This window comes from Bombina bombina, chromosome 2 (genome assembly GCF_027579735.1).
Source record: "Bombina bombina isolate aBomBom1 chromosome 2, aBomBom1.pri, whole genome shotgun sequence".
In the NCBI taxonomy this organism is placed as follows: Eukaryota; Metazoa; Chordata; class Amphibia; order Anura; family Bombinatoridae; genus Bombina; species Bombina bombina.
Window position 1 is genome coordinate 464,293,872 of NC_069500.1, and position 17,696 is coordinate 464,311,567.

At 35.7% G+C, this 17,696-nt stretch overlaps 1 protein-coding gene across 1 annotated transcript in view; it reads right to left on the reverse strand.

The window, feature by feature from the left end:
* Positions 1 to 17,696, reverse strand: part of MYO18B (myosin XVIIIB) — a 1,229,288-nt gene that overhangs the window by 621,538 nt on the left and 590,054 nt on the right. The window contains exon 23 of the mRNA XM_053702090.1: positions 15,742 to 15,807. Within this exon, the coding sequence (XP_053558065.1) occupies positions 15,742 to 15,807 (66 nt within the window). The remainder of the gene's footprint in view (positions 1 to 15,741; positions 15,808 to 17,696) is intronic.

The following is a 17,696-nucleotide window of genomic DNA, read 5'->3' on the forward strand; positions in this document are numbered from 1 at the left end:
TACACACTTTCTGGGACACAAACTCATACAGAGATGTGCAAGAGTTCATAGTATATGCATATATGCTTTTGTGATTGGATAATGGCTGTCATGTGATAAAGGGGTAGTGAAAATAGAACTAAGTTTGAAATTTGAAAGTGCAAATTAATTGTTTTTTTTTATTATGCATTTGTTGGTTATGCAATTATACTATATTTAATGGTCCTTTGAACAGTGTTTAAACTGTAAGTCACATAGAACTTTTTTCATGCATCTGTCATTAGTTTACATGCTGTGACTAGAAATCACTATGTATTACTTATCATTACTTATCACACTGTGTTTAAAAGGGGACTTTAATTCTTAACTATATTTCCAAAAGTTGATTAAATTCATACAATAAGATTTTTTCGATTTTTTTTTAAAGGGTGAAGTTATGAACTTTTGTTCTAATAATCTAGATTTCAAGTCTCTCATTAAAATGAACCAAATTGGATATTTAAAATATGACATAATTGCAAACATAAGGTTTTATCACAATATTGTGTTTCTTTTGGGTAGGTAACAATATCTGCCTTGTTAATCTACCAATTTCAAAAGTCACGATTAAGGACAAACAATATAGTTATTTTGTGGATTTAGCAATTACTTTACAGGTTATAGGGCCTGTAAGTAGATTGATCCCTATTAATAGTGTTTATTGATGCTAATAGGTGACATGTGTGCTCCAAAATATGTGAGATATATATTTATTTGGGATTTGAACAGGGGCATTATCAGTACAGGGACATAAGTGTTTATTAGGTTATTGATTTGTCTATTCTTTTACTAGTAGCATTTGTACCTGGTGACATTGCATTCCTAATATCATCCAATGTAGCAGGGGTTGTGTATTTTGCATATTGGAATACTTTTTGAGGTACTTGGAATTAACCCATAAAGTATTGTCTGAGTGTTTAGCAAGTCTTTTTTAAGCTGGGAAATTTGATAAGTGAAAAAAATTCAGTTAATATGGTGTTGAAGGGACATTAAACATTAAACAAAGGCTAGATAGAATGATGCATTCAAAGAAAAGATTAGTCTGAGAATAACAACTATATGTATCATTTAAAGTTTCATTAGCTGTTTAAATATTGACAAAATAAGCTTAAATTTTTAGTGCCTATAAAACAATGGGAGCTGCCATGTTGTAACTTAGGTTACCTTATCTGCTGTGGCCAATTAGCTACAGTTTTAAATAGATCATTAAAGTGTGCAGCCAATGGCTGTGTAGAATATAAAAGTGTCCTGCACTTCCATTTCTAACAGGCACTGAAAAATAATCACAATTTCAGAAAGTATTACAGTAAAAGGGGACAAAAAAATAATGAAAGTATATTGCATACTTTTTTTATATAAACAATGTATCATTTTATATTTCCATCTCAAAGTGTTTAATGTCTCTTTAAAGGAATATGAAACCCAAAATTCTTCTTTCATGATACAGATAGAGCAAGCAACTTTAAATAATTTTCCAATTTACTTCTATTATCTAATTGTCTTCATTATATTGCTATTTTTTGTTGTAGAAATAGTAATGCATAAGTGTGAGCCAATAGATGTAGGCATATACATTAAAAAAAGGAAACCAAGATAATTAAACAAATTAGATAATAGAAGTAAACTGGAAAGTCGCTTAAAACCGCATGCTCTTTCTGAATCATAAAAGACAACATTTGGGTTTCATGTCCCTTTAAGTACTAAGAATTTGGATTTTGATCAGAAAATCTGGGATAGAGTCATTTTTCACTGAAACAATAATGAAAAAAGTGCTGCTAATAAGCAATGAAAACTGCTTGTCAACATCTAAAAGCTGTTATCATGCTGATAATTCTTAATATCTAGATTGTGATCAGCCCCATAATCAGCAGATGCAATAGTCTTATCTTATCCCAGTGCCAGTGGTATTGTGAGAGGAAATGCTATGGGAAAATATTTAATGACATCCACACAGCGAGTTAAATCCCAGCAGCACGTAAGGGTTCTGTAATATGCACTAATAATCATGAGGCAAGGATGTGTATGAAGACAAAACATCATTATACCTTATGTTAACTATTATCAAGATAAAATCATTTTCACCAAATGTGCACTTAACAAAATAATACAAAATATGCACATTCCAGCGAAACTAAAGCACTTTAATAAAGAATTAACATCTGCTAAAAATTGTAAATAGATTAATTTGTCTTATTTGATTCAATCTCGCCTCACATTTCACTGACATAAATGTACCTAGCAACAATAGATTGAGAATTAGTAGTGCTGGAGTAAAGCCTCATTAGAGGTTTGATTGCTTCAATAATGACTACATTAACTGCACAGTCCCAATAAGTTATTCAAAGCTGTTGCAAAATCAATGTTCATAGTAATGGTTTTACCTCTATGTGATCAGATTACTTGTGCCAGGTTTCTTATTGAAGAGGAATGGTAGTGTAATACCAATATAATGAAATCTCTAGCTGCAGAACTAAAACACAAGGTGACTTCTCTGTGTTTTTGAATTTATATAAAACCATTAGTCTAGAATGTATTAACATGTATGGTGTGTTTATAATTTAGTTCAAAATATTTTATTTAAAGGGACATTGTGCACTACATTTTTCTTTGCATAAATGTTTAGTAGATAACCCATTTATGTAGCCCATCTGTTTTTGTAACAATGTATAGTTCTGTTTATTATTTTTTAATAACATTGTGCTGATTTAAGACTCCTAACCAAGCCCCACAGTATCAGATGTATACATGCGTTTACAGAATCCTGCTGACACCTGTTTATGTTATCTGTCTTTTCATAAGCAGGGAAGGAGGGTCTGCTCTTCTTGTTTTTCTAGTCCCTTTCACTGGGTGTCCCAGCCTAACCTAATGAACAATGCTTCTAAGTAAGTTTTTAAAATATTGTATACTGGATTTTTAGATCAGTAGCTGTGCATATTATTCTTTATAGTAGTGTCTATTACATGCAGTTATATGAAAATAGATGTATACTGTCCCTTTAACTTGGTGCATTCTAATACATATTCTAAAGCATATACATAAGTGCTGATATGTACAGTGTTCCTTGTGGTTAGTTCTATGCCAGAATACAAAATGTATAACTTGGACATGGAAGAGAAAACTAAACTTTTATGGCTCAACAACAATATAGAATTAAAAAAAACGTTTCCAGTTTTCTTATGTTATCAATTTGCTCATTTCAACACGAACATACCTAGAGCATTTTATGGCAGCAGAGTTAGCAACAACATTTGTAAGTATGTTATATATATATATATATATATATATATATATACATACATATAAGCCAAGATTACAAGTGGAGCCCAAAAATATTAGTGCTATTGAGCGTTAACAACACTCAAGTCAAATCAATATCGCTCCTATTATTGCGCTCATATTACAACTTCAAAGTACAACTTTTTCACTCAAGTGAAAACCTCAGGCGCACTTTCATCTGAAGGCTGGAAAGTGCAGCCGCGCTAAATCCCTCTCCCCATAGTCTTCTAGGGGGCCATGCTAAGCCAAGTGTGCTATAGCTAAAGGTCCTTTAAGAAATACGTGAAATAGTATTGTTCTTCATCTTCACTATATCATGTTTATTTTAAATATCTATCTATTTATCAATCTATCAACCTCTCGATATATATTGTGACAGAAAGTCTGGTTTGGTGATGGGGGAGTATATATTAGATCAAGTTTAATTACACTTCTCTATTTTGTTAAGAAACTCCAGGGAAGTGATAGTGTTTTTTAGTGTGAAATGTAATCTGTGTTTTGGGTCCCTGGGGTGAAGTATTTGGGGAGCAGGGTGGGCAAATACTCCAACAGCTGTAGTAGGTTTGGCTCATGATTACTGCTTCTGGGTTTTAAAAGGAAAGCCTTTCTTGAGCTATGTAGATTTCAGCCAGTCAATTTAACTGAGGAACCATCAGAACAAGAGCTACAATTTAACAAAGGAACCATCAGAACAAGAGCTACAATTTAACAAAAGAACCACCAGAACAAGAGCTACAATTTAACAAAGGAACCATCAGAAAAAGAGCTACAATGAAACAAAGGGACCATCAGAACAAGAGCTACAAATTATCAAAGGAACCATCAGAACAAGAGCTACATCTTAACAAAGAAAACCATCAGAAAAAGATCTACAATTTAACAAAGGACACCATCAGAACAAGAGCTACAATTTAAAAAAGGACACCATCAGAGCAAGAGCTAAAATTTAATAAAGGACACCATCAAAACAAGAACAACAATTTAACAAAGCAACCATCAGAACAAGAGCTACAATTTAATAAAGGAACCATCAGATCAACAGCTACAATTTAACAAAGGAACCATCGGAACAAAAGCTACATTTTAACAAAGTAGCTATCAGAACAAGAGCTACCATTTAACAAAGGAACCATCAGAACAAGAGCTACAATTGAACAAAGGAACCATCAGAACAAGAGTTACAATTTAATAAAGGAACCATCAGATCAAGAGCTACAATTTAACAAAGGAACCATCGGAAAAAAATCTACATTTTAACAAAGTAGCTATCAGAACAAGAGCTACAATTTAATAAAGGAACCATCAGATCAAAAGCTACAATTTAACAAAGGAACCATCGGAACAAAAGCTACATTTTAACAAAGGACACCATTAGAACAAGAGCTACAATTTAACAAAAGAACCATCAGAACAAGAGCTACAATTTAACAAAGGAACCATCAAAACAAGAGCTACAATTTAACAAATGAACCTTTAGAGCAAGAGCTACAATTTAACAAAGGACACTATCAGAACAAGAGCTACAATTTAACAAAAGAACCATCAGAACAAGAACTACAATTTTATAAAGGAATCACCAGAACAAGAGGTGCAATTTAACAAAGTACACCATCAGAACATGAGCTACAATTTAACAAAGGAACCATCAGAACAAGAGCTACAAAGTCCATCAACTTGCAACTTATTGACCACACCACACCCTGGACCACTCCCAATCTGGTTTCAGAAGCAACCACAGCACCGAGACCACCCTCCTCACTGCCACAGACGACATCCGCACCATGATCGGCCGAGGAGAAACCGCCACCCTCATCCACCTAGACCTCTCAGCAGCTTTCAACACTGTCAACCACAACACTCTCCACACCTGCCTACATGATGCTGGCATCCACAGCAAAGCCCTGGAATGGATCACCTCCTTCCTCACGGGCAGGACCTAGAAAGTCAGACTCCCGCCTTTCTCCTCAAAACCCACACCAGTCAACTGCAGTGTACCACAAGGCTCTTCGCTGAGCCTCACCCTCTTCAACATCTACATGGCCCCTCTTGCCACCATCGTCCAACGCCACAACCTCAACATTTTCTCCTACACCGACGACACCCACTTAATCATCTCACTCACCTGTGATCCCACCACCGCCAAAAAGAACGTCCACAAAGGCATGACAGCAGTCGCTGCATGGATGAAGGACAACCGGCTCAAACTGAACACAGACAAAACTGAAGTCCTCCTCCTCGGACCCAATAAATCTGCATGGGATGACTTCTGGTGGCCCACAACCCTCGGTCACTCTCCAACCCCAACCAACCATGAACAAAATCTAGGCTTCATCCTGGACTCCTCACTCTCCATGGACTGACAAATCAATGCAATCACCTCAACATGCTTCCACATTCTCCACCTGCTACGAAAAATCTTCAATTGGATCACTACCAAAACCAAGAAAACAGTCTCCCACGCCCTCGTCAGCAGCCGGTTAGACTACGGCAATGCACTCTATGCCGGCTCCACCATCAAACTCCAAAAGAGACTCCAACGTATCTAGAACGCCTTAGCCAGACTAATCCTTGACATCCCTCTCCAATGCCACATCACCGAACATTTAAGGAACCTTCACTGGCTCCCCATCAACAAGAGAATCACATTCAAGCTCCTTACCCACACGTTCAAGGCCCTACACAATATCGGACCAGAATACCTCAACCACCGCGTACATTTCTACACCCCCGCCAGACAACTCTGATCGGCCGACCAAGCACTCACAGTCATCCCCTGCATCAGCAAATTCACAGCGGGCAGAAGATCTTTCTCCCACATGGCAGCAAAGACATGGAACACCCTCCCGCTGCACCTCAAACAATCCACCTCCCTTACAAAGTTCAGAAAGGACCTCAAAACCTGGCTTTTTGACTGAATGCCCATCCCCTCCCCACCTTCCTCTATCCCCTTTCCCTTAGCGCCTTGAGACCCTCACAGGCGATCAACTTGCACTCTATAAGTACCCAATAGATAGATAGACAATTTAAGAAAGGAACCATCAGAACAAGAGCCACAATTTAACAAAGTAACCATCAGAACAAGAGCTACAATTTAATAAAGGAACAATCAGAACAAAAGCTACAATTTAACAAATAACACCATCAGAACCAGAGCTACAATTTAACAAAGAACCCATCAGAACAAGAGCTACAATTTAAAAAAGGAACCATCAGAACAAGAGCTACAATTTTACAAAGGAACCATCAGAACAAGAGCTACAATTTAACAAAGGACACCATCAGAACAAGAGCTACAATTTAACAAATGACACCATCAGAACAAGGGCTACAATTTAACAAAGGAACCATCAGAACAAGAGCTACAATTTAATAAAGGAACCATTAGAACAAGAGCTACAATTTAACAAAGCAACCATCAGAAAAAGAGCTTCAATTTAACAAAGGACACCATCAGAACAAGAGCTAGAATTTAGCAAAGGAACCATCAGAACAAGAGCTTCAATTTAACAAAGGAACCATCATAACAAGTGCTACAATTTAAAAAGACACCAACAGAACAAGAGCTACAATTTAAAAAAAAAGACACCAACAAGAGCTACAATTTAACAAAGCAATAATCAGAACCAGAGCTACAATTTAACAAAGGAACCAACAGAACAAGAGCTACAATTTAACAGAGGAACCATCATAACAAGTGCTACAATTTAACAAAGGACACAATCAGAACAAGAGCTATAATTTAACAAAAGAACCATCAGAACAAGAGCTACAATTTAACAAAGGACACCATCAGAACAAGAGCTACAATTTAACAAATCAATCACCAAAGGAAGAGCTACAATTTAAAAAAGGAACCATCAGAACAAGAGCTACAATTTAATAAAGGAACCAACAGAACAAAAGCTACAATTTAACAAATGACACTATCAGAACAAGAGCTACACTTTAAAAAAATAACCATCAGAACAAGAGCTACAATTTAACAGAGGAATCATAAGAACAAGAGCTACAATTTAACAAAAGAACCACCAGAACAAGAGCTACAATTTAACAAAGGAACTATCAGAACAAGAGCTACAATTTAACAAAGGAACTATCAGAACAAGAGCTACAATTTAACAAAGGGCGCCATCAGAATAAGAGCTACAATTTAACAAAGGAAACATCAGAACAAGAGCTACAATTTAACAAAGGAACCATTACAACAATGACTGTAATTTAACAAAGGAACCATCCGAACAACAGCTACAATTTAACATAGGAACCATCAGAACAAGAGCTACAATTTAATAAAGGAACCAACAGAACAAAAGCTACAATTTAACAAATGACACTATCAGAACAAGAGCTACAATTTAACAAAGGAATCATCAGAACAAGAGCTACAATTTAACAAAGTAACCATCAGAACAAGAGCTACAATGTAACAATAGAACCTTTAGAACAAGAGCTACAATTTAACAAAGGACACCATCAGAACAAGAGCTACAATTAAACAAAGGACACCATAAGAACAAGACCTACAACTTAACAAAGGAATCACCAGAACAAGAGGTGTAATTTAACAAAGGACACCATCAGAAAATGAGCTACAATTTACCAAAGGAACCATCAACACAAGAGCTACAATTTAACAAAGGAAACATCAGAACAAGAGCTACAATTTAATAAAGGAACCATAAGAACAAGAGTTACAATTTAACAAAGGACACCATCAGAACAAGAGTTACAATTTAATAAAGGAACCATCAGAACAAAAACTAAAATTTAACAAAGGAACCATCAGAACAAGAGCTACATTTTAACAAAGGAACCATCAGAACAAGAGCTACAATTTAACAAAGGAACCATCAGAAAAAGATCTACAATTTAACAAAGGAACCATCAGAACAAGTTACAATTTAACAAAGGAACCAACAGAACAAGAGCTACAAATTAACAAAGCAATCATCAGAACAAGAGCTACAAATTAACAAAGGAACCATCAGAACAAGAGCTACAATTTAAAAAAGACGCCAACAGAACAAGAGCTACAAATTAAAGAAAAGGACAACTACAAGAGATACAATTTTACAAACCAACCATCAGAACAAGAGATACAATTAAACAGAGGAACCATCAGAACAAGAGCTACAATTTTAAAAAGGACACCATCAAAACAAGAGCTATAATTTAACAAAGGAACCATCAGAACAAGAGCTACACTTTAACAGAGGAACCATTAGAACAAGAGCTACAATTTTAAAAAGGACACCATCAGAACAAGGGCTACAATTTAACAAAAGAACCATCAGAACAAGAGCTACAATATAATAAAGGAACCATCAGAACAAGAGCTACAATATAACAAAGGAACCATCAGAACAAGAGCTACATATTAATAAAGGAAGCTTCAGAACAAGAACTAAAATTTAACAAAGGAACCATCAGAACAAAAGCTACAATTTAACAAAGGATTCACCAGAACAAGAGGTGCAATTTAACAAAGGACACCATCAGAACATGAGCTACAATTTAACAAAGGAACCATCAGAACAAGAGTTACAATTTAATAAAGGAACCATCAGAACAAAAGCTACATTTTAACAAAGGAACCATCAGAACAAGAGCTACAATTTAACAAAGGAACCATCAGAACAAGAGTTACAATTTAGCAAAGGAACCATTAGAACAAAGAGCTACAATTTAACAAAGGAACCATCAGAACAAGAGCTACAATTTAACAAAGGACGCCATCAGAACAAGAGTAACAATTTTTAAAAAAGCAAACATCAAAACAAGAGCTACAATTTAACAAAGGAACCATCAGAACAAGGACTACAATTTAACAAAGGAACCATCAGAACAAGAGCTACAATTTAACAAAGGAACCATCAGAACAAGAGCTACAATTTAACAAAGGAACCATCAGAACAAGGACTACAATTTAATAAAGGACACCATCAGAACAAGAGCTACAATTTAACAAAGGACACCATCAGAACAAGAGCTACAATTTAACAAAAGAACCATCAGAACAAGAACTACAATTTAACAAAGGAATCTCCGGAACAAGAGGTGTAATTTAACAAAAGAACAATCAGAACAAGAGCTACAATTTAGCAAAGGAACCATCAGAACACGAGCTACAATTTAACAAAGGAACCTTTAGAACAAGAGCTACAATTTAATAAAGGACACCATCAGAACAAGAACTAAAATTTAACAAAGGAACCATCAGAACAAGAGCTACATTTTAACAAAAGAACCATCAGAAAAAGAGCTACATTTTAACAAAAGAACCATCAGAACAAGAGCTACAATTTAACAAAGGAATCACCAGAACAAGAGGTGCAATTTAACAAAGGACACCATCAGAACAAGTGTTACAATTTAATAAAGGAACCATCATAACAAAAGCTACATTTTAACAAAGGAACCATCAGAACAAGAGCTACAATTTAACAAAGGAACCATTAGAACAAGAGCTATAATTTAACAGTGGAACCATTAGAACAAAAGTTGCAATATAATAAAGGAACCATCAGAGAAAGATCTACAATTTAACAAATGAACCATCAGAACAAGAGCTACAATTTAACAAAGGACACCATCAGAACAAGAGATACAATTTAACAATGGAACCATAAAAACAAGAGCTACAATTTAACAAAGGAACCATCAGAACAAGGACTACAATTTAACAAAGGAACCATCAGAACAAGAGCTACAATTTAACAAAGGAACCATCAGAACAAGAGCTACATTTTAACAAAGGACACAATCAGAACAAGAGTTACAATTTAACAAAGAACCCATCAGAACAAGAGCTACAATTTAACAAAGGAACAATCAGAACAAGAGCTACAATTTAACAAAGGAACCATCAGAACAAGAGATACAATTTAACAAAAGAACCATCAGAAAAAGAGCTACATTTTAACAAAAGAACCATCATAACAAGAGCTACAATTTAACAAAGGAATCACCAGAACAAGAGGTGCAATTTAACAAAGGACACCATCAGAACAAGTGTTACAATTTAATAAAGGAACCATCATAACAAAAGCTACATTTTAACAAAGGATCCATCAGAACAAGAGCTACAATTTAACAAAGGAACCATTAGAACAAGAGCTACAATTTAACAGTGGAACCATCAGAACAAAAGTTGCAATATAATAAAGGAACCATCAGAGAAAGATCTACAATTTAACAAATGAACCATCAGAACAAGAGCTACAATTTAACAAAGGACACCATCAGAACAAGAACTAAAATTTAACAAAGGAACCATCAGAACAAGAGCTACATTTTAACAAAAGAACCATCAGAACAAGAGCTACAATTTAACAAAGGAATCACCAGAACAAGAGGTGCAATTTAACAAAGGACACCATCAGAACAAGTGTTACAATTTAATAAAGGAACCATCATAACAAAAGCTACATTTTAACAAAGGAACCATCAGAACAAGAGCTACAATTTAACAAAGGAACCATTAGAACAAGAGCTACAATTTAACAGTGGAACCATCAGAACAAAAGTTGCAATATAATAAAGGAACCATCAGAGAAAGATCTACAATTTAACAAATGAACCATCAGAACAAGAGCTACAATTTAACAAAGGACACCATCAGAACAAGAGATACAATTTAACAATGGAACCATAAAAACAAGAGCTACAATTTAACAAAGGAACCATCAGAACAAGGACTACAATTTAACAAAGGAACCATCAGAACAAGAGCTACAATTTAACAAAGGAACCATCAGAACAAGAGCTACAATTTAACAAAGGAACCATCAGAACAAGAGCTACATTTTAACAAAGGACACAATCAGAACAAGAGTTAAAATTTAACAAAGAACCCATCAGAACAAGAGCTATAATTTAACAAAGGAACCATCAGAACAAGAGCTACACTTTAACAGAGGAACCATTAGAACAAGAGCTACAATTTTAAAAAGGACACCATCAGAACAAGGGCTACAATTTAACAAAAGAACCATCAGAACAAGAGCTACAATATACTAAAGGAACCATGAGAACAAGAGCTACAATATAACAAAGGAACCATCAGAACAAGAGCTACATATTAATAAAGGAAGCTTCAGAACAAGAACTAAAATTTAACAAAGGAACCATCAGAACAAAAGCTACAATTTAACAAAGGATTCACCAGAACAAGAGGTGCAATTTAACAAAGGACACCATCAGAACATGAGCTACAATTTAACAAAGGAACCATCAGAACAAGAGTTACAATTTAATAAAGGAACCATCAGAACAAAAGCTACATTTTAACAAAGGAACCATCAGAACAAGAGCTACAATTTAACAAAGGAACCATCAGAACAAGAGTTACAATTTAGCAAAGGAACCATTAGAACAAAGAGCTACAATTTAACAAAGGAACCATCAGAACAAGAGCTACAATTTAACAAAGGACACCATCAGAACAAGAGTAACAATTTTTAAAAAAGCAAACATCAAAACAAGAGCTACAATTTAACAAAGGAACCATCAGAACAAGGACTACAATTTAACAAAGGAACCATCAGAACAAGAGCTACAATTTAACAAAGGAACCATCAGAACAAGAGCTACAATTTAACAAAGGAACCATCAGAACAAGGACTACAATTTAATAAAGGACACCATCAGAACAAGAGCTACAATTTAACAAAGGACACCATCAGAACAAGAGCTACAATTTAACAAAAGAACCATCAGAACAAGAACTACAATTTAACAAAGGAATCTCCGGAACAAGAGGTGTAATTTAACAAAAGAACAATCAGAACAAGAGCTACAATTTAGCAAAGGAACCATCAGAACACGAGCTACAATTTAACAAAGGAACCTTTAGAACAAGAGCTACAATTTAATAAAGGACACCATCAGAACAAGAACTAAAATTTAACAAAGGAACCATCAGAACAAGAGCTACATTTTAACAAAAGAACCATCAGAAAAAGAGCTACATTTTAACAAAAGAACCATCAGAACAAGAGCTACAATTTAACAAAGGAATCACCAGAACAAGAGGTGCAATTTAACAAAGGACACCATCAGAACAAGTGTTACAATTTAATAAAGGAACCATCATAACAAAAGCTACATTTTAACAAAGGAACCATCAGAACAAGAGCTACAATTTAACAAAGGAACCATTAGAACAAGAGCTACAATTTAACAGTGGAACCATCAGAACAAAAGTTGCAATATAATAAAGGAACCATCAGAGAAAGATCTACAATTTAACAAATGAACCATCAGAACAAGAGCTACAATTTAACAAAGGACACCATCAGAACAAGAGATACAATTTAACAATGGAACCATAAAAACAAGAGCTACAATTTAACAAAGGAACCATCAGAACAAGGACTACAATTTAACAAAGGAACCATCAGAACAAGAGCTACAATTTAACAAAGGAACCATCAGAACAAGAGCTACATTTTAACAAAGGACACAATCAGAACAAGAGTTACAATTTAACAAAGAACCCATCAGAACAAGAGCTACAATTTAACAAAGGAACAATCAGAACAAGAGCTACAATTTAACAAAGGAACCATCAGAACAAGAGATACAATTTAACAAAAGAACCATCAGAAAAAGAGCTACATTTTAACAAAAGAACCATCAGAACAAGAGCTACAATTTAACAAAGGAATCACCAGAACAAGAGGTGCAATTTAACAAAGGACACCATCAGAACAAGTGTTACAATTTAATAAAGGAACCATCATAACAAAAGCTACATTTTAACAAAGGATCCATCAGAACAAGAGCTACAATTTAACAAAGGAACCATTAGAACAAGAGCTACAATTTAACAGTGGAACCATCAGAACAAAAGTTGCAATATAATAAAGGAACCATCAGAGAAAGATCTACAATTTAACAAATGAACCATCAGAACAAGAGCTACAATTTAACAAAGGACACCATCAGAACAAGAACTAAAATTTAACAAAGGAACCATCAGAACAAGAGCTACATTTTAACAAAAGAACCATCAGAACAAGAGCTACAATTTAACAAAGGAATCACCAGAACAAGAGGTGCAATTTAACAAAGGACACCATCAGAACAAGTGTTACAATTTAATAAAGGAACCATCATAACAAAAGCTACATTTTAACAAAGGAACCATCAGAACAAGAGCTACAATTTAACAAAGGAACCATTAGAACAAGAGCTACAATTTAACAGTGGAACCATCAGAACAAAAGTTGCAATATAATAAAGGAACCATCAGAGAAAGATCTACAATTTAACAAATGAACCATCAGAACAAGAGCTACAATTTAACAAAGGACACCATCAGAACAAGAGATACAATTTAACAATGGAACCATAAAAACAAGAGCTACAATTTAACAAAGGAACCATCAGAACAAGGACTACAATTTAACAAAGGAACCATCAGAACAAGAGCTACAATTTAACAAAGGAACCATCAGAACAAGAGCTACAATTTAACAAAGGAACCATCAGAACAAGAGCTACATTTTAACAAAGGACACAATCAGAACAAGAGTTAAAATTTAACAAAGAACCCATCAGAACAAGAGCTACAATTTAACAAAGGAACAATCAGAACAAGAGCTACAATTTAACAAAGGAACCATCAGAACAAGAGATACAATTTAACAAAGGAACCATCAGAACAAGAGCTACAATTTAACAAAGGAACCATCAGAACAAGAGATACAATTTAACAAATGACACAATCGGAACAAGAGCTACAATTTAACAAAGGAACCATCAGAACAAGAGATACAATTTAACAAATGACACAATCAGAACAAGAGCTACAATTTAACAAAGGAACCATCAGAACAATGTCAAATTGATAATCACAGTAAATTGGAATTTTGTTTTTAAACTTGTATGTTTTAGCAGAATCATGAAAAATGAATTTGGTCTAATGGAAAGGATCTAAGTTTCAACAAAATATACAAAGAGAAATAAGTAAATTTGATAATAGAAGTTTTTTTTTAGTTTTTTTAATGCTACGCTCTATCTGAATCATGGCAATTTAAATTTTTACTTCTTCTTGTTAAAGAAACATAGGGACCGATTTATTAAGTGTCTTGTGGATATGGTCCGCTGTAGCAAATCATGTCCGCCAGACATCGATAAATGCAGACAGCATACACTATCGGCATTTATCATTGCACAAGCAGTTCTGGTGAACTGCTTGTGCAATGCTGCCACCTGCAGATTTGCGGCCAATAGGCCGCTAACAGGGGGTATCAATAAACCTGATCTATGAGATTTGTATAATTGATATTCGCAGCCTCAGAGGAGACGTTATGAGTTAAGGAGCAGCGGTCTTAAGGTCGCTGCTTCTTAACTCCGGTTTCCGGTGAGCATTCAGCCCTTAATAAATACAGTATACTTTTATTGGAAATATAAACCATTTAAAATTACAATTTTAGTTGCAAATGACTGTTTATTGAGGTATTTCAGAGCAAGGGTTATGCATTCTGTGTGTCTTCTACAGCAGTTTTTTTATCTTCAGTCCTTAGAGCACACCAAGGGTCCAGATTTTCATGACATCTGAACTAGAGCACAGGTGAAATGATCAGCTGATGGGTGAGAGCAGGATAGTTACCATGGTTACTGATCAGATGATTACTTCCCCTCTGCACTTATTAAGATATCAAAATGGGTCTGACCTGATGACTGGAATTGACTGACTACACATGCACAGTAACCCCATAGTCCATACACTTTATTTATTACTGTATAGATAGATTTATTGATAAATTTAATATGTGTCAAGAGTAGGGAAAATGAGGGTTACATGGTAAAATAAAAATTGGCTTTAAAATTGAATATTTTAAATATAAATATGTTGTATTTTTGCTTTTTAGTTATACAGCTGGTGTATGATTATGTCCCTCAGATAGATAATTCCCCGTTTACATGTCATGCAGCTGATGAAATTAGCAAAAATTTAATTAATAAGCAACTAAGATATTTTTCATTTCTTACTTTTCAGTACCATGAAATCAAGATACTTATTTTTGTATACAATTCCCTCAGTAGCTGGATTAAAAAAAAAAAAAAGTAAAGGTGTCATCTGTTTACTATACCAGGCCGCATAAAAAACTAAATAATTAAATAATTACTCAGCCGGTCTCTCAAGATGGGAGTTACATGAATAGCATATGACTGATAAAACCCTTGATAGCTGGTATTCTATGATATGCAAGTCATCATTATTATTATTCTTTACTTGGCAAAAGCATGACCATTGCAGTTTAAAGCACTGACATCAGTTACATAGACAGAATTAACAGTTTTGCATTGTACTCAGTTTATATTTTCTATAAGAGTACTTAAACAATATTGGACTTTATGATTTCTGCAATTCAAGGATAAAATAAACAACAGCTAAATCACATTATTTCATCTATCAGTACATTTTTAGTGACATACCTGACTGCGCCCCATTAACACACTCTTCTTTTCCAAGTCAAGTAGCTGGAAAAGTTCTTCTACTGCCTGAGAAAAAAACAAACAAAAAAAACATTGTATATTAGCAAAGATATTGCTTGTTCTGCAAATATCAGGGATAAACTGTACTGCATCCTACTTGCAGCAGCTGAGATTAAATTCTATGCTATTAATAAAAAAGTTACTGAGAGGGGAATTATATTGTAGCTTGTCAAATATCAAGACACACAAAATGTTATTGAAATGATTATCAGCTAGGTATGAATTAGATAGCTTTGGGAACATTTTTAAAACAATATTTGGAAATGAGAATATGCATTGAACTTGGGCAGTGTTTTGCTTTTCTACATTTTAACAGCAATATGTGGATGAGACAATATACAGTATATCGTAACATGTCACAATTTTAAATGTCAATGTTTTCTTGCCAGCAAGAGTAGCAAACAAATGGTTAACTTGTAGTTATAGTGAATTGGTACTGGGTAACACCGCATGAGACGTTGCTATGGTTTGTACTAGGATACATTGTGATGACATAATTTACTGCAGCTCCTCTTGAGTATAGAGTAATGTAAACCAGGGCACCCAAACGTTTTTATATGTAGAGTGATCTACCAACGGTAGGATTGGCTGGAGACCACATAACTTTATAATCACATTTACACTAAAAAAAGACCCTCAAAATAAAATTAGATGGCGCATTTTTAGTTAGAAATTACATATGGCAACATTAAAACCTATTGCATGGCCGGATGGGGCTAAAACTGACTTAAAGTTATAACCCAGTGCCATGGATACCAGGCTGCCAAGGCCACCCACTCTCCTATTTAGATTATTGTGTTTCCCACCAGTTTCCCTTTCCTGTGTTACAATGATTAAACTTTGTCCTGAAAGTGCTGATCACTACCCCGCTCGCCCTTTCCTGCCTTGCTGAGTCCCAGCGGAATCTTATGAAAACTACTCACCGACTGGGATAGCTAGAGATCCCCGCTGAACTTTATACTAGGTCGCTCCAGAGGCCCTTTGCCCCAGATCTCCGCTCTTTTGGGGACTTGTTCTACCTCTGATAGGCATGGATTGGGGTGATTCATAAGAGGGAGCGCACTAAGGAACTGGGGGCTCTGGACACCTCACTACCTCATACTGGTCTTGGGTCAACCTTTGCCAGGCTGCTGCTCTGGCCTCCCATCCATGGATCATGTCGCTTTTTGAACTGTGACATCTGGGGGTCCGGGGCTTTCCAATGATACCCGGAATGGCTGCCGCTCCCTCGGGGTCACCCCAAAACTACGACCTTGCTATTGTGGGATCTCTACATTCCTATGACTCTTATGGAGGCGCCAGCCTGTCTGGAGGGGCGGGGATTTCTTGATCAGCTTAGGCTCTTATCAGAATGCAGTTGTGTATATAAGCTGTGTGTTTGTCTCAATAAAGCCTGTTCGTGTTCACCTTAATACTGGTCTTGTCTGGTTATTAGGGTGGGCTATTTGCTATAATCACTTTTCAGCTATACAGCTACAGGTTCCAGACAGGAAGCAGGATCTTTTGGCTGAGATATCCAGTCGGGATGTCCGGGGTTCGTCACATTGGGTGTCAGCGGTGGGATCTGCTTCCTCTACGGGGACCAAGTTCCCTGCTGACAGAGGAGAAGTGCCACAGTGGCCTGCAACCATGGAGGCCGAGTTCCGATGGAGAATGCAAGAGGCACTGGCCCAGCTGGACGGTCCTGGTACTGCACAGGACGAGCTGGGATGGAGGGACTTTATTGGCCGGGAACTCTGGAGGGAGGCTATTCAACAGCAGCAGGACTATTATGGAAAGGTTCTCCCCACTGCTGTGGACAGGTACTGGCTGCAGCTGGACTTCCTAGTGCCTTTCCTGGGAGAACAGCCCAAGGAGGAATGGCTATCTGAATTAGATGTACTGGTCCAGACTAA